The 26,061-nt window shown below is 59.6% G+C and overlaps 1 protein-coding gene across 7 annotated transcripts in view; it reads left to right on the forward strand.

The window, feature by feature from the left end:
• The window catches only part of PLEKHG5 (pleckstrin homology and RhoGEF domain containing G5), a 45,706-nt gene extending 19,651 nt beyond the window's left edge, over positions 1–26,055 (forward strand). For 3 of the 7 annotated variants that reach the window (XM_019660411.1, XM_019660409.1, XM_019660415.1), the window contains exons 2-22: positions 770–846; positions 16,013–16,142; positions 17,112–17,214; positions 17,580–17,640; positions 17,994–18,085; positions 18,549–18,685; positions 18,968–19,113; positions 19,690–19,884; positions 19,957–20,145; positions 20,483–20,578; positions 21,270–21,320; positions 21,542–21,691; positions 22,042–22,152; positions 22,261–22,410; positions 22,496–22,633; positions 22,774–22,893; positions 23,565–23,697; positions 23,790–23,905; positions 24,003–24,199; positions 24,701–25,474; positions 25,761–26,055. In XM_019660411.1, coding sequence (XP_019515956.1) covers positions 770–846; positions 16,013–16,142; positions 17,112–17,214; positions 17,580–17,640; positions 17,994–18,085; positions 18,549–18,685; positions 18,968–19,113; positions 19,690–19,884; positions 19,957–20,145; positions 20,483–20,578; positions 21,270–21,320; positions 21,542–21,691; positions 22,042–22,152; positions 22,261–22,410; positions 22,496–22,633; positions 22,774–22,893; positions 23,565–23,697; positions 23,790–23,905; positions 24,003–24,199; positions 24,701–25,474; positions 25,761–25,770 — 3,176 coding nt within the window. In that variant the 3' untranslated portion in view covers positions 25,771–26,055. Of the gene's footprint in view, positions 1–769; positions 847–6,139; positions 6,257–10,561; positions 10,719–16,012; positions 16,143–17,111; positions 17,215–17,579; positions 17,641–17,993; positions 18,086–18,548; positions 18,686–18,967; positions 19,114–19,689; positions 19,885–19,956; positions 20,146–20,482; positions 20,579–21,269; positions 21,321–21,541; positions 21,692–22,041; positions 22,153–22,260; positions 22,411–22,495; positions 22,634–22,773; positions 22,894–23,564; positions 23,698–23,789; positions 23,906–24,002; positions 24,200–24,700; positions 25,479–25,760 lie in introns of those variants that run through there. The other 4 variants (XM_019660416.1, XM_019660413.1, XM_019660410.1 and 1 more) reach the window with 4 other exon arrangements.
• The last annotated feature ends 6 nt before the right edge of the window (positions 26,056–26,061 follow it).

The following is a 26,061-nucleotide window of genomic DNA, read 5'->3' on the forward strand; positions in this document are numbered from 1 at the left end:
ACCGCGGGCTGGCCGCGGGGGGTGCGGGGCAGCGGAGAGAACAGGGCCCACTCCTTATCCTCTGGGGAAGGCCTGGCCGAGGTGGGAAGTGGACGCCGGCCTCAGAATCAGGCCGGCGGGGGTCCAAACTCTGCCCCCATGTTGGGGCCCGCGGGAGTAGCACCCCTTCCCCAGCCCTGCATGCTGGCTGGAGCGGGCAGCCTCTTTGCCCCTTCCGCTGTTGCACCCCAGAAAGAGAGCCAGTTTGTGTGTGGGGGGGTGTCAAATTCTGGGTCAAAAATGGACAGAGGGTAAGAGGGACCACCTGGGCCTTTAAGGGGCGTCCATACAGAGGGGCAGTGATGTGTAGAGCAGGGATAGGAAGAAATCGTGGATCTCTGGAGTCCCCCTTTCCCCAGCACTCCTCCAGGGTCCCCCAGGAAGTCAGGGCCCCCACAAGGTCACCAAGCTACCCCCCCCCAGACTTGTGGGACAGAGTGAGGGAGCAGCTCATTTCCAAAGACGTTTTCTCCCCGTGGAATCTGGACAGTTTCCCTGGGGAACGGCAACAAGAAAAGGGCTCTGCAAACAGATTCCCGTGCAGATAAGTTGGCATTTAAAAGAAAAAGGGACACTGACCTCCTTTGAAGGGAGGTTTGAGGAGCTGGCCCCACCCATCCTCTGATGGGGAGGCTACTGGGGCCCTGGAGGAGGCTGGGTGCCCCTGCCTGGGGCGCACCCTTCCCTGGGCCCCACCCAACTGATAACCTTCTGCTCCTCTCCCCTGCAGATGACGGGAGCCTGGCAGAGGAGAAGGGATTGCGCTGTCAGAACCCTGACTGCATGGACAAGGGGAGGGCAGCCAAGGTAGGGAGCTGGAGGGCCTGAGGGCTGCTGGGACCTGGGGGGACAGGGGCCTAACCGCCCTCTCTATCGAAGCACGGATGTCCACAGACCCTGGCAAGAGTGCGGCTGGCTCAGCCACAGTGCCATCTGGGTTCAGGGGTGGGTAGGGCCACTGGGTGGCTGGTTTCAGAGGCAGAGGGTCTGGGAGCAGCAAAGTCGGGGGACCTCTGCAAAGGCAGGGGGAGCAGGGATGTCCCAAAGCCTGCAGTCCTTGCAGCAGCCCTGAGGTAACAGGAGCCGTGGCCCCATGTCACAGATGAGGAAGCCGAGACTCCGCAAGGGGAAGGGCTCCTCACAAGGTTCTGTTCCAGGACCGGCCGGCACCCTTCCTGTGACACCAGGCCACTCTTCAGGCCTGAGCATAGGTCAGGGACACTTTGGGTCTTTGGCACAGTGACTGTGGCCCTGGGGCTGACAAAGGGCAGAAGGGACAAATGTCCTGGAGTGCCAGGGCTCGGGAGCTGGGAATGAGGCAGAACGAGAGGGATGATGATCAGTAGCAACACGGCGCTTCTGCCTGTGACGTGCCAGGCTTTGTGCCACGCGCCTTCTGTGCCTTATGCGCTGCTTGTGGGAGCTTTGCTGGGAAGGCATCATCACCCTGTTTTCCTGATGAAGATACCAAGGTTCAGAGAGGTCCTGTGACTTGGCTGAGGCCCCACAGCTTAAGAGAGACTGACTGAGGCAGGGTTTGAATCCTTGTTCAGCTCCTCCCAGCACACTTTTGAGTGACAATGGTAATAACTGCCACAACCTACTGTGTCAGGCTCAGGCTCTGAGGACTCAATGTCTCTTCTGGCCTTTTGAGATCTGTCCTGTCATTATGCCCATTTACAGATGGGGAAACTGAGGCTCAGAGAGGTAGTGGCTCACCCAGGGACATAATCGCTAGGATATGGTGAAAATGGGATTTGAACTCAGAGCCTAGATCTGTGTAATGCCAGAGCCTGTGTTCCTAACACTGTAGTTCAGCTCTGCCAGCTGCCGATTAAAAATGCCTCCCACCCACCCCCAGTCCCCCCTACCATCCTCCTCCGCCCAGATACATGCGCACACATTCTGCACAGGAATACCACGGTTAGAAGGAACAGTTAGAAGGAACATGGAGGACTGTTCTGGGGGTGGAGAGAGGAGGGGGAGGCTTCCAGTTGCCGTGGTCACCGGGCAAGGCGGTGGCTGTGATTCAGGCACAATCTGCTGGCACGGATGGTGCCTGGCATTGGGGCTCTGGTGTTGGCTGGTTGTCTCACCCCCAGATGGGGGCTCCTGCTAACAAACTGACCTCATTACCCCTGCTATACAACCTGCCAGGGGCCTACAAATCTTTGGGGCATCTGCCTGACCCTCAGGGGTGGCAAATGGGGGCCAGGCCACACTGTCCCAACCTCTCCTGTGGGCAGGTAGCTGCTCCTGGGGCAGGCCTGCAAGCTGCTGCAGGCAGGGGCAGGGGTGGGAGGGCCTGGACTGTGCAGAGGTGAGACCTGTGGGATGAGCACTGGTTTCAGAGCAAGCGTGGGTCCTCTGCAGCACCCAGGTCCTGGCTCCAGCCCTGGCCTGTCTGGATGACATTGGCATCAGCAGCCAGAGAGTTGCTCAGCCTGCAGGGGAAGAGCCCAAACCCTGTCACTGGCAGGACCCACTTTGGGAATGGTACAGACTTCAGGGACAGGGATAACTGAGTAATCAGAGGGAGGACAGCTGGTCAGGGAGGACATCCTGGAGGAGGTGGCCTCTGGTGGACGTGAAAACATGGACAGGCAGAGCAGAAGGTAAGGGTGGTCCAGGAAGGGGGAACTGCCACAGGCAGGAGTGCAGAGGCAGGAAAGAAGGGGTGGTAGGCAGGTCTGGCCAAGGGGATGAGCTGGCTGGAGGAGAGGGTGAGAGGAGGTGAATGACACCCTGGTTTGGTGAGAAAGAGGAGCAAAGAACATCCTTATTGTTGATGATAACCACCACGGACCGAGCACATGCATGTGCCTAGTGGGGTGCTAGGCCCTCACTGAACCCTCTTGAGAACCTCAGGAGAAAAGCATGATTATTCCCACATGACATATAAGGAAACTGAGGCTCAGAGAGGTGAAAGAACGTGCCCACCACACACAGCATGGCTGGCCAAGCTTGGCCTGGAGTGAGACCAAGAGCTTTGTTCTTTTTGTCCTCTCCAGCCGTTCTAGGAACGGCTAGCACGATACGTTAGCTTTTTGAAGGAGAAGCTGTCATTCATTCATTCACCAAATCAACTTTAAGCATCTTTCATGGCAGGCCCAGTTCTAGACCCTGGTGATGTCCAGGAAACAAGGCTCCTGCCTTCCTGGAGCTGACAACCTTGCCCGGCGGGGGGAGGAGGGAACTGAGGAGTTGGCTTTGCCAAACTGGCCCCCAGGCCTCTCGGGGCCATTTGTCAACAGGCTGGACCTTTCCACTCCTGGGCCCACCCTTAAGGTTTTGTGTGAACCTCTCCTGGGTACTGAGGACTTCTGAGATGAATCAGCCACCCCACCCCTACCTCGTGCCCCTGGAGTTCAATCTAGGGGTGGGGGGGTGGTAACCAGGACAGGCTTCCTGGAGGAGGTCACTGACATCCTGCGGAATGAAGTATTGAGGAGGAAAGTGAGCAGGGGGGGCCTGGGGGATGGGGAGAGGGAGGCAGAGCTGGATGGGGAGCACCCTGTCAGGTGAGGACTCTGGGCTCTCTGCCTCAGAGACCCCAAGATGAAGGTGTGTAGAGTAGCCCACACCTGTGAGATCCAAGGTCAAAGCCCAACCCTTTCCAGCTGCATGACCCTGGGCAAGTCACTCCACCTCTCTGAGCCTCAGTTTCCTCATCTGGATGAGATTAAAAGAGGGCTTGTTAAGCTTTTACTAATCAATAAATGCTTTATTTAAAAAAAAAAAGAGGGCTTGTATGTGAATGCTTGGCACCGATTGTGGCACGCTGTCGATGTTCAAGAGTATGCTAGCTGTGATCACGTGTTCATCCACCATGGAGGGGCAGAAAAAAACTCAGGCTTTGGGCGCACCCTCCTCCCCTCCCTGAGATCTGAGACCAACCGCCCAGGGTTCCATCCCAGACCCCAGCCAAACCCGCCCGGGAGACACATGTTTATGGTACATCTGTCCTGTTCCCAGGGCAGATGGAGCTCTTGGAGTCTGTGGGGAGGTGGGGAAGTGTTTGCCCCTCCCTCATGGAGGAGGGTCAGTAATGAAATGGTGAGTGTCCCTGCCCTCCTGCAAGGGAACCACCGACAGACTGTGTCTGGGCCCCCTTGAGCTGGGCGCTCTAGTTCGTCTGTTCAAGGCCCTCTTGGTCACAAGGGGACATGGACTCTGAGGCCTGACACTGGCTTAAGGGATACTGTGCTACCACATTTGAGGGGACAGAAGACTCAGGGGTGTTTATCCTGGAGATGGGCCTCTCAGGGCACCAGCCTCAAAGATAATGGTTCTAGCAGTCATTTACTCAGCACCTACTGTGTGCCAGGTTCTGGTTTAGTGCTTCACCACAGGGACCTCACCTAGTCCTCACACCCCTGCTTTGCAGTAGGGACACCCCCCCCCCCAATCTCCATTTTAGAGACAGGACACTGAGAAGCCGGGAAGTGCAATAACTTGCCGAGGCAGGTCAAACCAGGTCTGTCTGTCCTTAGGGGCTCCCATATCTAAGGAGCCGTCAAGAGGAAAGGGAGGTGAGTTTTTCTGCATGGCTCCCAAGGGCCCTGGCAGGCAGGTGAGTCTGGGTTCAGTATGGGCAAGAGTTTGCAACAGCTGAAGCTGCTTCCTGATGCATAGGTAGTGAGCACCCCTTGCCTAGGAGTATTCAAGCAGAGAGAGTGGAGGTTGGATTTGCTGACCTCAGAGTTTCCTTTCAGTTTAACAATGGCTGTGGGGTGGCCGGGATGAGGGTGTGTGTGTGTGTGTGTGTGTGTATGTGTGTGTGTCTAGGGGAGGAGTGGTCAGATGAAGACCAGTGGACACAGGGCAGAGGAAGGGGTGGATCTGAGATCCCTGTGGAGGAAGAATGGACAGGATGTGATGAATAATGGGAGAGGGAGTCACCTATTCTCCTGGGCAATGCTCTGAGGATAAGGGGTGGGAGGCCAGGGTTCCCTAGAGAATGGCCAGATTCTGGGGATCTCAGGAGGTAACTGGGCTTTTTAGAAGCTGGGCAGCTGTAGACAGGTGGCAGTCCAGGCTGCAGTTGGAGAAAGGGGCAGGACGAGAGAAGCAATGCAAGTGGAACTCTTGGGCTTTGGCTAAGTAATTAGGGGAGGGAGCAAGAGGTGAAAGCCTGGGGCACCTGGCCCAAGAGGCAGAGACAGCACCCAGCACACGTGACCTGGCCAGGATGAGCTGCCCTGGTGTGGACCCAGCTCCAAGGAGGGCAGCACATGCTAGGAGGGGCTCCTGTGGCCTGGACCCGGGCCTGGTGAGGGACCTGAGGCAGGTCGTCTATCACTGGGAAAATACAGGTGGGCCTGAACCGAGGTCCCCTGGGTCTCTGGCCCGACATCTGCCCTAGGGTCGCGGAGGTCACCACACCCACCTCCAGGGAAGACTTCTGGCGGTGTGCTTGGGGCGATGTTGCCTGCCTCCACACTGGGACCCCTGTGTCCCCATACGCCCCCCGCACCCCCCCCCCCACAGCTCCTAGCTCTAAACTCCCACTGCTGGGAGAGGGAAGCTGGGAGCCACCAAAGAGCGGAATGGCCCCCTTTTTCAGCCATGCCAAGCATGAGCCAGGAAAAAATGGGGGACACAGAGGCAGGCGCGCCGGTTTCTCAGGCGTCGTGGAGGCGCAGTTCAGAATCCAGCCATTTATAATGGAGCGGAAGCGAACCTGGCTTGGGGCGATTCCTAGGGCGGGCTCGGCCTGTGGGACCCCCGGTGCCCCTCTTGCCGGCCAAGGAAGCGTCCTGCCTCGCCAGGGGGCCTGTCATGCTCCTGTCTTTAAGCCCAGGTTAAAGGCTAGGGACTTTGAACTTTCCAGACATCTGTAAAGGGCCAGCCCCCTCGGGGACAGTGATAGCCGCCTCCCCGCTCTCCCCGCAGCCCGAACCCTAGATGACCCCCCCGAGCGCCGGCCGGGCTTCTTGCCCCCCGCGGGGCTGCCGGGGCCGCCTCCGGGCCCTTCCCGGGCACTCGGCGCCCCCCCATCCCAGCCTGGCGCGCCGATGGTACGTCCCGGCCCGCCCAGGTGGTAGCGCCCGCGCCGGCCTACCGTAATTCCCCTACGTCCGGCGCCCCCGGCCGGCGCAGATCGACCAGGCCCGCCCCGCCCCGCGGCTCCCGGCCCCCTCGCCCCGCGCGCCCCTGGGGCTTTGGCAGCCTTGGCCTCAGCCCCAGCCGCAAGAGAGGAAGCCCATGTCCCTAGGTGAGTCTCACGGGGAACCTGGGGTCCGGACAGGGCTGGAGTCTGGACGGTGGTGGGTCTGGGCGCTAAGATTCCCCCTAAATTAAATGGACAGACCCGGAGTGGAAAGTCCCACGCAGTCCCAGCCCCGCGAGTGGGTATGGATGGGCGCCAGTAGCTCTACCTCCATTTACTTGGGTGTGGAATGGGCCCAAGCGCCCGCTCCCGCCTCAGTGACTCTAGGGGAGAGTCGGCTCCGAGATATGGTCGTGAGGAGCCTGTGGAGCCCCGGCCTTGGTGTGAGGTTTGTTGCCTGGAAGGAACTTCGCGCGGGGTGGTTTGGAGACTTCGGGGACCCTGCCCCATCTGGGCGTCCGGGAGTCGGTCCCAGGCAGAAAGTCCTCTGGGGGCCGGCAGAGGGCGCTGGAGTCTGTGCCTCAGGCGGTGGAGGGCGGGGGAGGGGGACGGAGGAACACAGGCGAGGCCCTGCGGCCTTGATCAAAGGCGAGGAATTGGAGGCCAAGCGGCCCTTGGGTCCACATGGCCCCCGGTAACCTTCCCTAGGTTTGGGGGGTGGGGGCTGTAGACGGATTTTACTGTCCCTTCGCCCCTTGGCTAGGGTCCAGACATATTAGGACCCAGCAGCCGTCCCTACATAGGAAATTCTACAGAACTGGCCAGCGCCCTCTTTGCACAGGGGGGTAAGGGCCCACGTAGGCGGGCCCTAGAAGCAGGTCTCTTACGGGCCAGGCGCATGTCCTCTCCCCATTCCCTTCCAAGGAGCCTTCTATCTGGTGCTGGACAAAGCGGTGCCAGAAGTCTCTGGCTGCAGTGCTGGGGTCCTGGGCTCCAGGGTCAGGCACATTTGTGTAGGGACAGGGCAGGAGGTGAAGTTCATGGACCACAGCCTCCGCCTCTCTCCCTGGCGCTGGGTCCCACCCAGAGGAAGGGGCCTTCCTGGTTTCTGGGGCCTGTGCAGTGGGGACCGGCCTGTATAGGTTCTCTAGATCCCTCCCATCGGCCCAGGACAGGGCTTTAGGGCAGCCCCTGCCTCCAGGTGGGCCCCAAAGGACAAGGGGTAAGGCCCAGGCCTAGGGGAAGGGAGGCGCTGGGAGGGCCTGTGGGAAGGAGAGCAGCCTGGCAGAACTAGCCTGGCAGAACTGGCCCGGCCCTGGCCGACCTGCCCACGCATGCAGCCTCCGCCCCTGGATTTCCAAGGTGCCAGATGGGGCCTTGGGGCCTGTAGGCTCCCAGGGGAATTTAGCCCAGGTGGGGAGCCCTTGGGCAGGGGTGTCCCTCTGGCTAGGGAGCCCCGAGTCCTGATTTCAGGCCTGTCTGCCATGGGCAGAGCATGGAGCTGGCCCCAGACCTGCCGTCTCCTATACAGGGAGCTCCCTCTCCCCACCACAAACCAGGAGGGGGCTCCAACCACTGTGGGGGTGTGGATGCCCACAGGCCTCTGCTTTTCTGAGGTTGGGGAGGTGGTAGTGGTGGGAATGAGAGGGGGACTCCTGCCTTGGAGACTCCATTATTCATCAGCCCCAGCATCTGGTTTCTGGGTATCAGTTTCAACAAGCCAGTCCTGACTCATGAGCTGGGGCTGGGCTGGGGAGGGGCACCTTCCCCAGGGAGTCAGGGGCTGGGACCTCTTGGGCCTGCTATAGCACATGGACTATTTCAACTCTGTCCCATAGAGAGGAGGTGAGGACCAGGAACCTGCTGAGGGCCCCTCCCTCTCCTGGTGCAGGGGCGGGGCCTCCTTCCCGCCCTAACCCTGCAGGCCGCTTCACCCTGCACTCTTGGCCCTGGGGCAGCAGGGCCCTGGCCGCCTAAGGAGCACCCTGGCTGGAGGACCCAAGCAGGAGCATGGCTCAGAGATGGCCATGGCCTGGTCACTCAGGTGACCCCCAGTGGTCTGCCCTGGCCCAGCCCCAGTGGTCTCCATTTGATGTGACCTGATTATCCCAGGCCAGTGAGATCCCCCTGAGCTGCTTCGGAATCTGCCCTGTCCCCAAGGGGGTGGACCTCAAGGCCCTGCTGCCCAAACCACCACCTAGCCAGCCTTCATGTACCCCATGCCGCCTTGTGCCCAAGACATGGGTAGTGGTCTGTTTTCCCACTTACCAGCTGGTGACTTTGGGGCAAGTCACTTAACCTTTCCAGGCCTCAGTTTCTTTGTCTGTTAAGTGGGAATAGTAACAGCTTCATCTCCTTCGGATCTTGGAGAAGAGTGAACAAGATTTGCTGGCACAGGCCTGGCACTTGGGAAGGCTCCGCTGTCAGCCTGTGGGATGGCAGCAGGGGCAGAGGGCCTGGGCAAGACCACTAAGATTTGAGGTAGAAACTGACCTGCCCAGGTGAGCAGGCCCTAGGTCATGCACACCAGGAGGAGAGAACCTGTAGTGAGGCAGTGAGGAAGGCTTTGTTCACAGTAGGCAGCAGGAAGGAACATCTGGCTGAGACCTCCCCCGCCCCAGTGGCCTTCTCTGGCATGAAGACCCTTCCTCTGCCTTTTTTCATCCAGTCATCATCTAGTCTACCCTGAGCGCCTACTGTGTGTCAGGACTGTTCTAAGTGTTGAGGACGCCGTGTGGGCCAGACAGCCATGGCTTCTGACCACTGGAGAGGTTATTCTAGCAGGAAGAGTGACAATAAGGAGTGAACAAAGAAGTAAAATAACTTCAGGTGGAAATAAATGCTTAGGAGGAAAGAATTCAAATGAAGAGATTTGAGAGTGGAAGGTGAGGGACTATTTATTTTGAGAGGAGGGTGAAGGTCTCCCTGGGGAGGTGGCATTTAGGTTGGGGCCCAGTGCCAGCGGTTGGAAGATCAGGGACACACAGTGTTCCAGACAGAACAGACATGCAGGCGCTAAGCTGGGCGAGTTGTAGGAGTTGTGGGCCAGCAAGGAGGCCTGCATGACGGACCATCCTGGGAGACCCGCCTGGAGGCGAGGTAGGAGCCAGGCCACGCTGGTATTTCATTCTAAGCCACTGGGGAATTTTAAGGGTGGTGGGATGACATGATTGGGTCTCAGTTTTTAAAAGAGCTGCTGTGGTGTGGACAGTGAATGACTCAGGCTCTGGATGTAGAGGCGGCCCTTGAAACCTCCTGGGCCCTAAGAAGCTGCTGCCCTCCTCAGACCCATCTTCAGCGACCCCACCGCCACCACTCTCTTTCCCAGTGGAACCAGATTGCGGAGCAGCTGTTTAAGGAGTGGGTGGGCTGATGACAGCGTGTTCTCCTTACTCCGTGGGTACTGAGGAGTGTCCCAGGGAGGCCATTCCAGAACCCGAGTCAGAAGCCTGGGTTCCAGTCCTGCCTGTGGACTTTTTTATTTTTTTTGAAAATTTTTTATTGGGAAACCAGTGTGTTTTTCCAGGACCCATCAGCTCCAAGTCAAGTAGTTGTTTCAATCTAGTTGTGGAGGTTGCAGCTCCCTGGCCCATGTGGGAATCAAACCGGAAACCTTGCTGTTATGGGCCTGTACTCTAACCACCTGAGCCAACCAGCAGCCCCTTGTGTCACTTTATACCTCACACAATGAATAGGGATAATAGTGCCCACCCCCACCTCCCAGGAATGAGTATTAAAGCGCTTTGACACCCTACAGTGGGGACCCCAGCACATTCCATCCTGGTGGGCATCTTCGGGGGCTTGGATGAGCGCCCCCTGGCAGTGGGGCATGCGGGCACACCCAGCTGGAGCAGCAGGGACCTCGGGGAAAGCCGAGTCGTTCAGCGGGGGTTTCCTGACTGGCGTCCCCCCACTCCTGGGGGCTCCCACAGGACTACCCTGCCGGCCCTTTCTGCCCAGCGCGCCCTCCTCCCCCCTGCTGCCTCCACCTGTGGTCACCTGGCTTCTCTGCTCCTCTGCCTCCAGTACTGGCCTGGGCATTGGAGGAGGGGGGTTCTTTTGGGCTGTGGGGTGGCGCTCAGTGACCCTCAGGAGGACCTCTGAGCGCAGGTCGTGTGGCTGGGCAGGAAAGTTGAAGGTCAGAACAGAGAGGGGTCACCTAGGGCTGGACGGAGAGGCGGGTCCAAGAATCCCAGGTGGATGTGTCTGTGTCCTGGTCCCCCCTGTTCTGCCACCAGCATTCAGGGAGCTCCCCTGGAGGAGCGGGTCGGAGAGGGACACTCTGAGCCGGGAACCTTGGCGCCTGGGTGGGGGCGGGGGTCTGCGCCGAGACCCGGGACTGGCAGAGGCGGGGCCGGGGCCGGCGGGCGGGGCGGGTGTTCTCAGCTCCCCCCGCCCCCCCGGGGTCCCGGCGCTCGGCCTGGCGGGCGCGGCAGCACAATGGCAGGAAGCGGGGCTCCGCGCTTTGTCCGGCGGGCGGCGCAGACCGCCGCTTCCTCCGGCCGCCATGGGGACTGGCCCCGGCGTCTCCGGGCGCCGCGCGGCCTCCAGGCCCGGCCCCGGGATAACCTCCCGGGACTCAGCGCCCTGCTGGGCAAGGGGTTGTGCCCGCCACGGGGAAAGCCAGGTATGGGGCCGGGGCAGCCAGGCGGGGATCGGGGCAGGGATGGGGCGCATGGAGGCTGCGCCCCCCCCCGCGCTGGTGGCACACCGCGGGGCCTGGGGCCCTGAGATGTGTACCTCCACCCCACCATCGAGGGGGCCGGGCGGTAGAGGTGGTTCGCCCACCCAGGTCTTTTGTGTCTGGGGCTGCCTTAGGACCTCGGGACACACCTGTGGGTCCCAGGCCCTGCTCTCGGCCTCCCCTCCCCCTTTCCTTCCTCTGCCCAGGCCCTGCCACGCGCCTCCTACTCCAGCCTCAGGCCCCAGCTCTTGGGCTTGGGGAGAAAGCCACTTCTGGTGCCCCATCCCCATGGGAGGGTGCCTTGACCCTGCTCCCCAAAGGGCCGTCTCTGTATTTGTGACGTTCTAGTCCATTCGCTGCCTTTGAAGTTGCAGTGCAACCTGGCTGTACCATTTACTGGGCTCTCCCTCCTTTGGGTTGAGTCCTGGGAACTTTGGCCCCTAGACCCTGCTGCCCCGCCCCTGCTATCCTTAAGAGGGTTGGCATGGTGGACAACACAAAGGAGGGCATTGGGCACCTGGGTCTGAAAGAAGTTGGAAAGGGGCTGCCCCGCTTCAGTGCTGGGGAGACCCCTGCCTCTGGAGGGGGCTATGGGAGACCCTGCGGTTTGGCAGTAGAGGTGGGAGAGCAGACACAGTGCCAGGGGGCTCTGCCCACCTAGCCACAGCCTCCCAGTGGGGCTTGTGGTTCTTTCTCCCTGAGGGTCCCGGGAACCTTAGCCTCAACCAGACCTGCTGATTAAGTGAGGGTACTGAGCCTGAGCCTCACGTGCCACTGGTGTCCCCAGGGCTGGGGTCTGCCAGGCAGATGGACGCCGAGGAGGCCGGCGGGCTGGGACCCGGCTCCCGTCATTATTAGCAGTAACAGAGAAGCAGTGAGGAGGGAGGAACATAGTGGTGGTGCTCACCAAAGCCCCCCACAGTGCTGGGAAATGTCTCCCCCAATCTCCCCAGGGAGCCCAGCGCCTCCCCGGGGCGGGCACAGAGTGTGTGCACCATAAATATTGGGTGAATTCTGAATCTGCCATAAGGAGTGAATCTTTGTGTAAAAGCTGCCATCTCTATATTGGATTGGTGTAAAAACAAGATTGTGGCACAGAACCAGGTACTTGGGCTGGAAGGATCTCGGAGACCCTCCGCAGGAGCCCTACCACCTAGCATGTCCTGTCATGTCACCCTCCACCCACCATGAGACCAGGGCCTTGGTAACTGGTCGGTCTGCAGCCCCACCACCCAGTGCCAGGCCTGGCACCAGCAAATGAAGCTGTCAGAGAAATCTTGAGAGGCCTGGGAGGGGTCAGAGGGGGCACCTGTGCCATGCTGACTGCCAGGCTGGACTCATAGGGCGAGAGGGCTACAGAGCTGGCAGACTGGGGGGCTCCTGGGAAGAAGGGCTGAAGCAGAGCAGGTGCTTTTCCCAGATTCATTGTCAAGAGAAGTTGCTCGCAGCTGGGGGGCGGGGGGTGTGGGGGGGTGTCCCAAGAATCTGCAAAGCCAGGCCCTCTCTCAGCAGTGCCTTGGGGAACTCGAGGTGGGGGTGGGCAGAGTCGAGGCTGAGGAGAGTAGTTTTTAAATTCCCTTTAGATTAAGTAGACAGAAACAGCTGCTCTGGTTGAAGGGCGGCCCTCCTGCCTCAAGGCCTGAGAACACCGTTGAAGACCACTTGAAAAGGGTCTGGAAGGAGAGGGGCGCTTGGCAGTTAAGCTGCCTTCGGGAATCTGGGACATGAAGTCCACAGCTGCCTGCCTGAGGCCCAGCCCCCCCCCTGCCTAGAGCAAGTGGCCTCTTCAGTATGACCCCGCCTGATGGAGCAGTGGAGTGACTCAGGAGCCAAAACATCAAACTATGACTGATTTCCTGTCTCCATAGCCCCCAGCTAACCCAAGGCCTTCCTCCCTCCCCCACTCCAGTCTCCCTTCTCAGCCACCCAAGAGATGATGTGAGTGTGGTGAAAATCTGGGATCTGGAGCTATACATGCTACGTTTAATCCTGGTGTCACTGGCTGTGTGACCTTAGACAAGTTACTTAACGTCTCTGAGCTTCACTTTCCTCTTCTGTAAAATAGGGACAATCAGAGCCCTTCCTGGGGTGAAGAGCTCTTAGGGCGGCCCCAGGCACACGGGCGACCACATTATAAGTGGGGATCAGACCCTTTCAGCCTCCTCCCTTCAGTCATGTGCTCTGCTGTCCAGGCCTTCCTCACCCTGTCCGTCATCTTGAAAATCTCTGATCGGGTTGTCCCCAGCCAGAAACTCTTCAGTGGCCCTCCATTGTCTTAACTAATTTATTGAGTGGGTAGGACTGAATATAGGGCAGTGAGTCGCTGTGGTTGCAACCTGCCAAGGTGGGGGGCGGGGGGGGGGAGCAACAGGTGAAATTCACAGATGTTAGATGGTGTGAAGGAAAGAAGGGGGACAGAGGGGAGAGGGAGCATGACGGAGCTGAAACCTGGGAAGGAGCGAAGGTGACTTTGGAGTAAAGACCTGTGAGAAGGGAGGGAGCTGGTCATTTCAGTACCTGGGGGAAAGCATTTCAGGCTGAGGGACTAGCAGAGCCAATCAGAGGTGGGGATACGCCTGACATGTATGTCAGAGAACAGCTGGGAGGCCAGTGCGGGGAGCAGAGGGAACCAGGATGGAATGCAGGACAGGAGACCCACCAGGTCACCATCCTCGGAGTAACATGGAAAGCCACTGTAGAGTTATGAGTAGGTATGTGTGCCTTCTCTTGGAAGAGGGTCCACTCTGGTCTCACGGAGAATAGACTGGAAGCAAGGGTGGAAGCGGGGAGGCAGTTAGGAAATTCAGCTGGGGCCAAGCGGCAGTGCTGGGCTGGAGAGGGTGGCCGGGTTGAAGCTACAGATATTAAAGGTGGAGCCAACAGAATTTTCGGACTGACTGGATGGGGGTGTAATGGGAAGATCAAAGGTGACCCCAAGGTTTTTGGCCTAATGTAATTGTTTCCTGGGCCGGCCGTAGCAAATTGACACCAACTGGGTGGCTTCAGAGCAGCAGAGGTTTATTGTCTCCCAGCTCTGGAGGCCAAGTGTCTGCAGGGCCACCGTCGCTCTGCAGGCTCTAGGGGAGGAGCCTTCCTGCCTCTCCCAGCTTTGGAGGCGCTGGTGCCCCTTGGCGTTCCTTGGCGTGTAGATACATCACTCACGTGGTCCTCTCCCTGTGTCTCCATGTCTTTGTCTTGCCTTATTCAGACGCCAGTCATATGACTGTTCCATACTCTACGCTGTGATCACAGACTCCAGTGTGACCATCTTAACTAATGACACCTGCTATGACCCTATTTCCAAAGAAGGTCACATTCTGAGGTGCTGGGGGCTAGGCTTCTACCTGTCTTTGAGGGACACAATTCAACCCATAACACTGCACGACTAGAAGGCAATGGATTAATTGCAGTGGATGGAGCCACCTGGAGAAGTCAGGCGCTCATGTGTGGATGTTTTAAATTTGAGATGCTTGTTAGACTTGGGAGAATGGAGAAGGGCAGTCCAGCATCCTGGGCGAGGTCCTAACGAGATTGGGAGTCCTCAGCACGGGGAAGGTGTTTCAAGTCATGAGACTGGCTGCGTCCCGGGGGGTGGAGGTAGAGAAAAGTGAGGAGGACCCCACAGCTGGGGTGGGAGAGGAAGGAGAACCGGCAGAGCATGGAGGATGGGGACTGAGGAAGAAACGGTTTCAAAGAGGCCACCAGGGTCCAATGCTGGGTCCTGTGAGAAAGGACGAGCGGACTTAAAAACATGGGGGTCATTGGGGACCCAGAAGAGTGAGTTTGGTGTGATGAAGAGGGGGCAAAAACTTAATGGGAGAATCAGAAACCCTCCAGGTCATCTATCGTGGCAATAATTGATTTAGGCCAAAGTCTTGCATGAGTGCTGAAGCCCTAGAGTGTGACTTTGCTGGGGAGCAGGATATCTCAGCATCACCCCACAGATGACTTACTCATTACAAAGAGGAAAAGGGACTTGACAAAGGACAGCGAGGTTCCCCCAGTGAGCTGGCGTTGTGGGAGCGCTAATGAGGCCACACAGTCAGCTGTCTTGTGTCCCTGCCCAAATGCTCAGCCTGAAACTACCTGAGATCCTGCAGACAAATCCTCCTGGAGGGGATTTCTGCCAGACTACTGGCTCGGACGCTTCCGAAATCTCCATGTCATGAAAGACCAAAGAAAGAAAAAAAGAAAAAGTATTGGGTAATTCATTCTTAAAGGAATAAATAGACACAACCAAATGCGTGTGTGAAAACTGATTGGATGTGGCAAAAAATCTATAAAGGACATTATTACTTTTTTTTAAATTTTTTTTTCTTTTTTCTTTTTTTTTTGATTGGAGAACAGTGTGTTTTTTCCAGGACCCATCAGCTCCAAGTCGAGTAGTTGTTTCAATCTAGTTGTGGAGGGCGCACCTCAGTGGCCCATGTGGGGATCAAACCAGCAACCCTGGTATGAGCCTGTGGTCTAACCAACTGAGCTAACCGGCCACCCCAATAAAGGACATTATTTAGATGGTAGGGAAACATGCAGGTGTGGACTCCAGGTGGACTGTATGTCAGTTTCCCGGGTGTGACAACTGTACTGGTTTTTGTATGACGCACGTTCTCCTCAGTGATGCCATAATTTCTGCTCTGGGGAGATGGGTAATGAAAACGAGTCGAGAAAGCCAGTGTGGCAAAATGTGAACGATTGGGGAAGCTATAGGGTGTGTGGGTATCAGTGTACTAGTCATAACTTTCTGTAGGTTTGAAATATTTTTAAACAAAAAGTCAGGAAAGAGAGTAGTGACAGAAGAGAACTGGGAAGTGTGAGTGTAGGGAGCCATTTTCTGGAGCTTGGCTGTAAAGGGGAGTGGCCGCTGGAGATGGTGGGATCACATGTTGGAATGACGATGGGGGTGATTCAGTGCAGAGGGGCGAAGGCTGAGTGGTGTCCCCCACCTCGCCTGAGGGGTGTGGATCTCAGAAGGCTGGCCTCGGGTTGGAGCAGGGCCAAGCCCCTCCAGCCCTGGGCAGGCGGGTGACGTGGTGGGAGCTCAGGGATTGTCGTCTTCTGATGGCTTTCATTTCAGCAGGGACAGTGCTAGGAGTGAGCTGTGGGAGGTTGGGGGACGAAGGAGAAGATTGAAAGTCATCGGTGGCGGTGGGGGAGAGCGTAGGATTGGGCGAGATGGTAAATCGGGGGCCATGTCACCAAGCAGCTGCACGGGCGTCTCCCCGTCCTTCGCCACACAGGTATGCCACCACGCCGACTGCCAGCAGCTGCACCGCCGGGGACCCCTCAACCTCTGCGAGGCCTGTGACAGCAGGTTCCACAGCGCCATGCATTATGACGGGCATGTCCGCTTTGACCTGCCCCCACAAGGTAAGCACGGGTGGGGGTGACCGGCCTGGCCCCTAGAGTTCCCAGGGTAGCTCCAGACTCCCTGTCTGTGTGGCAGTGTCTTGGTAACTGTTGGAACCGTGACAGGGGCATCAGAAGGACAAGAGTCGACTGTAAATGATGAAACCCAAGTACGTTTCAGTCCCTTTTGTTCCACAAGTATTTTAACAGGAGAAAAGGCTGGGGACTGTGCCCCATCTCGAGAGCAGGCCTGTCTCTACTGGGTGCCGGGGCTGCACCTCCCACAGCGGCCCTGCCCCTGGACCAGAGCCAGCGTGGAGAAAGCCCCTTTATTCGTATCCTCAGGGCAGGGGACTTCTGGGCAGATCCTCCAGCCAGGAGTAGAGGCCGTGGGGGTGGGAGTGGGGTAGGGCTGTGCAGGTCAGAGGAACTTGTAGCAGGAAACAAGAAACCTTTCCTGCTGAATAGGGACCTGGCCCCGGCCCACCGCCAACTGGCTGTGCTGGGGTGGCTTACAGACAGCCGGGCCTGGTGAGAAATGCCAACTCTTTGTCTCCTTTCTTAGCTGGTCAGAAGCACAAAAGAACGCTCCCTCTCTGCCTGGGCCCCCTGGAACTTTGGGTATGGTCGTGGGTGGGGAGGGGAGGCCTGCGAGAAAAGACCCATGGACTTTGGTCCAGTTCCAGAGGCCGGCTTCCTTACTCCTCATAGAAGGGTAAACTGAGGCTGTTGGTACATTTGTATTGGGAGCAGGGCATTACTTGCCGTGTCATCTCAGAGCCCTTGTGTCTTTCTGAGTCTGGGGGTAAATAGATAATAAGCAATGACTGAGCCCCTGGCCTCATAGAACCAAGGGCCCTAGCTAACCAAAGGGGAGGGGTACCCCAGCATGGGTAGCAGGCAGTGGCCCCTCTAGAAATGGCCATGTTGGAAGGCTAAGGAGGGGCCGGGAGGGAGCAGGCACAACCCCACTCCCACTTTACTCCAAAGGTTCTGTCCTGGCCCGGAACGTGTCCACCCGGTCATGCCCGCCGCGCACCAGCCCTGCAGTGGACTTGGAGGAGGAGGAGGAGAGCTCTATGGATGGCAAAGGGTAGGTGGGCAGAGCAGACACCTGAGGGGCCCCAAGGCTGGGTCTCGGCTCAGAGACCCAGGGACCAGAGGCTTCCAGAGGGCTGACTGGAGACCTCTCCTTGTCTCTGCGGCTGCTTTGTTCCTGGAGAAGGCCACCTAGCCTGGGCCAGCCTCCACCTGACTAGGTACCACTGGGTGTGACGCCTGTATTGGCCACTAGAGGGCGCACAGCCCCTTGTGGGCCCCGGCCTGCCTGAGGGCACCTGAGTTACCTGGTCACCTGGGGTGAGCGAGGGGTGGGCAGCTAGCCAGGGCCCACTCACATCCCACTGTGGTGAGGCCCCACCACACCTCCAACCTCTACCCTCACCGGCTACCCTGCAGAGACCGGAAGAGCACAGGCCTGAAACTCTCCAAGAAGAAAGCCAGGAGAAGACACACAGATGTAAGGACCCCCAGGCTGGCAGAGGGGGCCCGACAGCCTCTGTCTCTCCCAGGCCCTTTCCTTTCCATCCCCAAGGCTGGGCCTGTCTGCCCTGAACTCCAGGACCAGGCGTGGGACCGGGTGTGTCCCTCCCTGGCCGCCCTGTCCTGCAGCCCAGCATTGCCCAGCTTAGCCAGGTTTGGGAGGCCCCGGGGGCTCCCCCCTCAGGCAGGAGAGACCCTGGGGGCCCCCCTGGGACAGAGGTGGGCTGGGGAGTCCCTGCATTCACTCCCTGCTGGGGTTCCCATCCTGGGCCCTGGGGTGGGGAGGGCAGGAGACAAACGGTGCAGAAGCCGAGACCCATGTCCTCTCAGGACCCGAGCAAGGAGTGCTTCACCCTGAAATTTGACCTGAATGTGGACATTGAGACCGAGATCGTACCAGCCATGAAGAAGAAGTCGCTGGGGTAGAGCTTGGTGGGCCCGAGGGCAGAAGTGGGCGGGGGGCAGGTTCGGCCTTCTGCAGAGCTGACTGTGTGTCTGTGTGGTGGCCTGTGAGCGTGTCTCCCACCTGTGGGCAGACCCACCCATGTGGTGCACACACCAGTGTAAGGAAATGTGTCAGGGCCTGTGCACCTATGTATGTATTCCAACCCTGGATGCATGGCCCAGTCCCTGGCTGTGCTAGGGCCTGTGACAGTGTTTGCCCTAGTGTGCAGATGTCAGTGTGTAAGGGCATGGGTGTGGTGGCTTGTGTGTAGACACGTGCAGGAGTGTGTGTGAGCACACACCTGTGTGTCTGTGTTCCTGTGTGTGATTCCGTGGGTGTCTCCCTTTTCCATTGGGAAGGCGAGAAGGAGCTGGGGTTGTAGGTAGGATGGGGTTTCGTGTGACTGCTCCCTAACAGACACACCTCCCATTCTGGGGCAGGGAGGTTCTGCTGCCCATATTTGAAAGGAAGGGCATCGCATTGGGCAAAGTGGATATCTACCTGGACCAGTCCAACACGCCCCTGTCCCTCACCTTCGAGGCCTACAGGTTTGGTGGCCACTACCTGCGGGTCAAAGGTGAGCAGCTGGCTGGGCCGGCTGGGTTGCTGGGGCCTGGCTGAGCCTTCTGGAGATGGGTGCCTCTTCCTGGGCTCAGGTTCCCACAGGCCATGGCCTTGAGCAGGCTCATTACCATACAGGTGTCTTTGCTCGGCGGTGGCGGTGGTAGTGGCAGGGTGGGGCTTCAGGGGAGAGCACCTAGGCCTTGGTTTGGATCCTTGGGGGAGAAGAGAGCTGGGGCGCCCTCTTCCACTGGATCTGGTGTTGAGGACCTCTCCTTGCCCCCTAATACCACCCCAGCCAAGCCAGGGGACGAGGGGAAGGTGGAACAGGGAGTGAAGGATTCCAAGTCCCTGAGTCTGCCAATCCTGCGGCCAGCTGGGGCCGGAACCCCTGCCCTGGAGCGTGTGGACCCCCAGAGCCGCCGGGAGAGCCTGGACATCCTGGTGAGAAGGAGGGGCTGTGTCAGGGCTGGGGGTGGGGAGGGACCTCAGAGGGGAGGTCATCCAGGCCCCTCATTGTTCCCTCTTGGGGCTTTAATCTCCCCTTCTGGAAATGGAGCTGGTGCTGAGAAACGGGGACCCTCCCTGGATCTAACTGTACCCCAAGGTGATGGGTCTTGTCTCAGAATCTGCTAGTGCCCAGGGAGTGTGTCTGTCTGTCTGTCTGTCTCTCTTTCTCTCTCAGCAGACATTGCATGGGGAGTGAGACTGTGTGTGTCACTGGCGCATGAGTGTGTATTGATCCTCGTAGAGCAGTGCTTCTAAGTGATTCTGAGTGTGTGTGTGACTGTGTTTTTCCCCACCTGCTTCGTGCTTGTGGCTGGGTGGCCGTCTGGGTGCATCTGTGCCTGGATCTTCCAGCCCCCAGAGCATGTGTGGGTCTCAGGAGAGGTGGCCTCCCAGGACGGACTGCAGAGACCCTCTCCCATCCCAGGCTGGCCTGAGGTCCAGGAAACCTACCATGGGGTGGGGCTGTGGGGGCGAGGGCGGGCCTGGCCTTGACCACCCATCCCTGGCTAGGCCCCCGGCCGCCGACGAAAGAACATGTCGGAGTTCCTGGGGGAGGCCAGCATCCCTGGACAGGAGCCCCCTACGCCTTCCAGCTGCTCTCTGCCCAGCGGCAGCAGTGGCGGCAACGACAGCTGGAAGAACCGGGCGGCTAGTCGCTTCAGCGGCTTCTTCAGCTCGGGCCCCAGCACCAGTGCCTTCGGCCGGGTACGTGGTCCCCTGGGCCCTGGGGCAGGGCAGCGGGCTGGCCCCGAGACCCTGACCCTGGGCTCCTTCCAGGAGGTGGACAAGATGGAGCAGCTGGAGGGCAAGCTGCACGCCTACGGCCTCTTCGGGCTGCCCCGGCTGCCCCGGAGGCTGCGCTTTGACCACGACTCGTGGGAGGAGGAAGGGGATGAGGAGGAGGAGGAAGGGGACGCCTGCCTGCGGCTGGAGGACAGCTGGCGGGAGCTCATCGATGGGCATGAGGTGGGTGCCACCCCTGCAGTCCTCCCCTCCCTCCTCCTTCGGGGAAAAAGGCACATTATCTTCCCACTTGATGGGGCCCTTCTGAGGACCCAGTAGCAGGATGTTCCACAGGACAGCCCTGCCAGGCTGCTGTCATCGTTAACCCACTTTGGGGAAACTGAGGCGAGGTGAAAATGCAGTGTGCCATTTAGCTGTTTTAGTGGCAGAGGAAGGCCCAGAACTTGGGGGACCTCGTCTCCACCGGGAAAGGAGGGTACATGCAAGGTTGTTCACCCTTCCCCTCCCTGGCCATCCCTGCTCAATCCGGGCTCCTGGCCGACCCCTCCCCTCCCCACAGAAGCTGACCCGGCGGCAGTGCCACCAGCAGGAAGCGGTGTGGGAGCTGCTGCACACAGAGGCCTCCTACATTAAGAAACTGCGGGTGATCACCAATGTGAGTGTGGGGCCACAGTGGCCCGGAGCCACCCCATCTGCCCCCCCCCCCGTGGCCTCCTTTGGGTGCCCCTGAGCACAGTTTGGGCCTTTGCAGAAGGAGCAGGTGCCAGGCAACAAAGAGAAGGAGAGTGAGAAGGGCCGCACCCTCGGGAGGAGGTGACTCCCAGGGCCCAGGCACCTGGGAGGGGGTTTCTGGCAGGTTTGGCTGGTGGAGCTGAATGAACACAGGCCTCATCTTTTCACTATTTCAACGGCTATTCCTGAGCACCTGCTGTGTGCCAGGTGCCCAGCAGCCCACATCCTGGAGTGGAGACAAAGTGGGTAGGCACTGGGAGGGGGGCATGTATGTAGGGACTTTGACCTGAGGGGAGCACCTGTCCTGGGCTTGGGGGTTCAAGGATGGCACCCTCTGAGTGGAAACCCAGGCTGAGCGAGGGCAGAGGTGGATTAGTGTTCCAGGTGTGGCTGCAAGCTTCCTTCCAGGTGGGCCATGGGGGCTGGGCCTTTTCTCAAAGAGTGAGCCCTCTCTGTCCCAGGGTGCCACCGGGCCTCCAGGGAGGGTAGAAGGTAGAGAGCCTAACAATCTGGGTGGGGCGTCGGGACTGGGAGCTGCTGCCCCCGCCCTCCGCCCGCACTCCCGCGCCGCCCTACTCCCGTCCCAGCTGCAGCGCTGTCCCTTATCATCACAGCTGTTCCTGTGCTGCCTCCTGAACCTGCAAGAATCGGGGCTGCTGTGTGAGGTGCGGTGAGGGTCGGTACTGGAGGGGCCGGGACCTGGCCGCCTGGATAGGGCGAGGGCTTAAGCAAGGGCGGAGGCGGGTGGGGGGGAGCTGGAAGAAGGCGGGGCCAAAAGGTGGAGTAGGCGGAGGTGGGGCCTGGCTTCAGGGGGCGGGGATAGAGGAGGGGTTAAAGCCCGAGGCAGGACGGGGGTGGGGCTGAGCGCACCCCCACCGCCCCCCAGGTGGAAGCCGAACGCCTGTTCAGCAACATCCCGGAGATTGCGCGGCTGCATCGCCGGCTGTGGAGCAGTGTGATGGCGCCGGTGCTGGAGAAGGCGCGGCGCACGCGGGCGCTGCTGCAGCCTGCAGACTTCCTCAAAGGCTTCAAGATGGTACGGGCAGGGCCGCACACTTGCGGGGACACGGAGGCAGGGCTGGGGAGCTGATCCCATCTGCCCATCATGCCAGCTGCCCCCGACCAGTAGCCCTGCACGACCCCTAGTGGTCAGAGGCAAGGAATTCCGAGTCCGTCGCCCGGGTTTGAACCCCACCTGGCCATCTACCCTTGCTACCTGGCCGCCGGTGGTCGCGTTCTCTGAAGCTGTTTCCTCATGTGGAAAGCAGGGATAATAAGCTTGCCACTGCTGGGGTGGTCACGAAAGTGCAGTAAGGAGGAGCTTGTGCAGGGCCCCGCCCGTAGAGCGCCAGGTGACCAGTGTGTGTTTATTCCGCCCTGCGCCAGTTCGGCTCCCTCTTCAAGCCCTACATCCGTTACTGCATGGAGGAGGAGGGCTGCATGGAGTACATGCGCGGCCTGCTGCGCGACAACGACCTCTTCCGGGCCTATGTCACGGTGAGGGCAGGCCTGGCTGGTGGGCAAGGGTGGAGGACAGTGGGCCCATCAGGGCTGCACGTGGCCCTGCACGTGGCCCTGAGCCCCGCCATTGTCTCCCGGCCTCAGTGGGCCGAGAAGCACCAGCAGTGCCAGCGGCTGAAGCTGAGCGACATGCTGGCCAAGCCCCACCAGCGGCTCACCAAATACCCGCTGCTGCTCAAGTCGGTGTTGAGGAAGACCGAGGAGCCACACGCCAAGGAGGCCGTCGTCACCATGGTAACCGGGACAGTCAGGGCGGGGTTTCTGACGCTCTCTGCCCCTCCCTGACCCTGGGCCTGAACCCACCGTCGTCTGCCCCCAGATCGATTCCGTGGAGCGCTTCATCCACCACGTGAACACGTGCATGCGCCAGCGACAGGAGCGGCAGCGGCTGGCAGCAGTGGTGAGCCGCATCGACGCCTACGAGGTGGTGGAGGGCAGCAACGACGAGGTGGACAAGGTGGGCGTCCCGGCCCTGGTGGGCGGGGAGGAAGGGCCAAACCGGCAGACAGGGTCTGTGTTGGAATCACACCCGAGGACGCCTAGCTGAGATGGGGGGTCATACCCTGGCTTCTCCCACACTTGCTCCCCCACCCCCAGCTCCTAAAGGAATTTCTGCACCTGGATCTGACAGCGCCCATCCCTGGCGCCTCCCCTGAGGAGACACGACAGCTGCTGCTGGAGGGGAGCCTGAGGATGAAGGAGGGGAAAGACAGCAAGGTGACTCCGGGGGCCACCCCACACCCAGGGCCCCTGCCCCACCTCCTCTTGCCCTGCAGGTTTGGACCACCCCTTTCTGGGCACCTTCTGGACCCGAGTCAGTGGTTCTCAGCTGCCCAGTCAGTTGGGTGGCGATTCAAGAACTAGTGACCTTGTCGTGTGCTCTACAATAAAAGCTAAAAAAAAAATAAAGAACTGGCGACCTTGCGGTCATATGAGGGATGATTATCTGCCTGCAGTTTACTCTTTACAAATACAGCAGCGGGGTCACAGCCCATGGGGTGTTGGTCTTGCCCACTTGGTGCCACATAGGTTCCCGGGGGGAAGGAGGGGGCACATTCCATGAGCAGGCCGGGAACACCCAGACCCTTGCTCCTGAGCTGTTCATCCTTCAGATGCTACGTAACCCAGAGCCTGCAAATCACGATTTAAAAGGACCACCGTTTCCCTCTTTATTTTCAAACTTTAATTGAAATGCATCATAGGCATGTAGCTCGATGAAGAAAAACCATCTTGTTCTTCGTATTAATTTTACTGACAGGCTCAGCGGGGATGAGCAGGGGAGGTGTTGGACAAAGTCTGAGTATCCCCTGGAGAGGGTGTTAATGGCCGACAGGCTGAGGGTTCCTGGCCCTGACCCCTGGCCTCTCCTGCTCCCCACTGCCACTCAGATGGATGTATACTGCTTCCTCTTCACGGACCTGCTCTTGGTGACCAAGGCAGTGAAGAAGGCTGAGAGGACCAAGGTCATCAGGCCACCACTGTTGGTGGACAAGATTGTGTGCCGGGAACTGCGGGACCCTGGTGAGGGGCCTGACCCCCTGCTCCTGGGCAAGGGCTGTGATGGGCGGGAGCCGTGGCCTTAGCTGACACTGATTCGAGCCCTTCTAAACTAGGCTCCTTCCTCCTCATCTACCTGAACGAGTTCCACAGCGCTGTGGGGGCCTACACGTTCCAGGCCAGCGGCCAGGCCTTGTGCCGGGGCTGGGTGGACGCCATTTACAACGCCCAGGTGAGAGCAGAGTGGTGTGCAGGTGGACAGGGCGGTCTGGCAGAGGCAGCTGCTCACAACCCATTCTGCCCCTATGCACCCCCACTCCCACCTGCAGAACCAGCTGCAGCAACTTCGTGCACAGGAGCACCCAGGCAGCCAGCAGCACCTGCAGAGCCTGGAAGAGGAGGAGGATGAGCAGGAGGATGAGGAGGAAGATGAGGAAGAAGAGGAAGGTGGGGAGAGTAGCGCTTCCGCTGCCAGCTCCCCCACCATCCTGCGGAAAAGCAGCAACAGCCTGGACTCTCAGCACTGGTATGCTTGCCCAGAACCACCCAGCAGGCCAGGGCAGGGCAGGAACTCCAGCCGCAGATGCCTGACCCCAAGGCCATGGATACCGGGCAGGTCTCAGCCGTGACCCACCATGCCTTCCTCTGAATGGCTTCATGTTATGAACCCAGTAGGGGGCGGGGGTGGGTTTTGTCTCCCACCAGAGCCCAGTGGGGATGACAAACAATTTTGAACTTGAATGCCAACCCTGATTCATTAGTAGCTGCCTGGAGCTGAGCTGAGCTGAGGACTCTTACACTGCCTGCAGCAGGAAAGAACTCTGTGATGGTGACAGACACCATTACTGATGTCTGTGTTGTGGGCACAGGGGTTGGCACAGTCGGTCAGTGTGCCACATTTTGCCATCTCTGAGCCTCAAGCTCTGGGAGGGAGAGGCTGTAGACTTCCGCGTTGCCCAGCGCGAGGCTGTCCCAGGCCGGCAGGGTATCCTGTGTCTGGACTGACTCTCCCCTCCCTGCCCCACAGTGCCTCGGACGGCTCCACGGAGACACTGGCCATGGTTGTGGTGGAGCCTGGGGAGACACTGTCCTCTCCCGAGTTCGAGGGCGGTCCCTTCAGCTCCCAGTCTGACGAGACCTCTCTCAGCACCACTGCCTCATCTGTCACACCCACCAACGAGCTGCTGCCCCTGGGCCCGGCGGACAGCCGCTCCTGCTCTATGGACTCCGCCTACGGCACCCTCTCCCCCACCTCCTTGCAAGACTTTGTGACCCCAGCCCCTCTGACGGAGCCAGCACCCCGGCCCCCAGAGTTACCACCAGCCCCTTCACCCCCTCCCTCACCCCGCCTCCGCCGCCGCACCCCTGTCCAGCTGCTGCCCCGTCTACCCCACCTGCTCAAGTCCAAATCTGAGGCCAGCCTCCTCCAGCTGCTGTCAGGGGTCACCTACGGAGTGCCCTTAGCCTCCAGCCGCAGCCTGTCAGAACTCTGCTTGGCCGCTCCAGTTCCTGGTGCTAGGACTCAGTGCTCCCCTCAGGAAGCTGGGCCCAGCTGGAATTGCAGGGGGCCACCCAGCCCTGGCAGTGGCCCCGAGCTATCAGAAATGGAGGGCAGAACCAACTGCCTGGCTGAGGAGCCTGAAGGACCTGCCAACAGGAGCCGAGAGCTGCCTTCCGGGGCCTTGCCCAGGGTCCAGCCCGAGCTCCCCCCAGGGATCTCCGCCCAGCACAGGAAGCTGACGCTGGCCCAGCTCTACCGAATCAGGACCACCTTGCTGCTTAACTCCACGCTCACTGCCTCGTGAGTGTCCTGGCCTGGGGTAGAGCGCAGGTGGCCCAGCATGCTGGCATTGGGGTCACTGAGCTCCGGGAGTGGGTAGGGACACGGTCATGGTTGGGAACAGATGGCCTTTAGAGAGATGGATGGGAGAGGGAGCCTCAGTGAGGCCTGCCCCAGAGCCTGGCTGAGGGTATCTGCAGTGAGCATTGGTGAAGGGGCCTAAGGATTCCAGTGGGGAGGAGAGGGTGGCCACAGCCCTTCTGAGTGGCATCAGCCAAGAAAGGACTGTCTCTCTCCTCCCCTGCAGGGAGGTCTGAGCAGAGCGAGGCCCTCAAGGGTGCCACTGACCACGGAACAGCAGACAGCATGCCTCCCGGGGTATGCCGGCCTCTGTTCCAGCCACTGCCTTGTGTATACACAAGCCGGAGTGCCAGGCAGGACCCCTGCCACCACCCCGGGCCAATTGCACTTTGCCAGACTGGATGGACGTGGAGAAGGGCTTGTCAGAGCCCAAGACCCAGGCTGCAGTACCCCTCCCCTGTCGCTATCTTCACTAACCTCCCCCCACATACACACCTGCGCAGGCAGGATCCCTTCCCTGCTACTCC

Source organism: Hipposideros armiger, unplaced genomic scaffold, assembly GCF_001890085.2.
Source record: "Hipposideros armiger isolate ML-2016 unplaced genomic scaffold, ASM189008v1 scaffold_316, whole genome shotgun sequence".
Taxonomy (NCBI): Eukaryota; Metazoa; Chordata; class Mammalia; order Chiroptera; family Hipposideridae; genus Hipposideros; species Hipposideros armiger.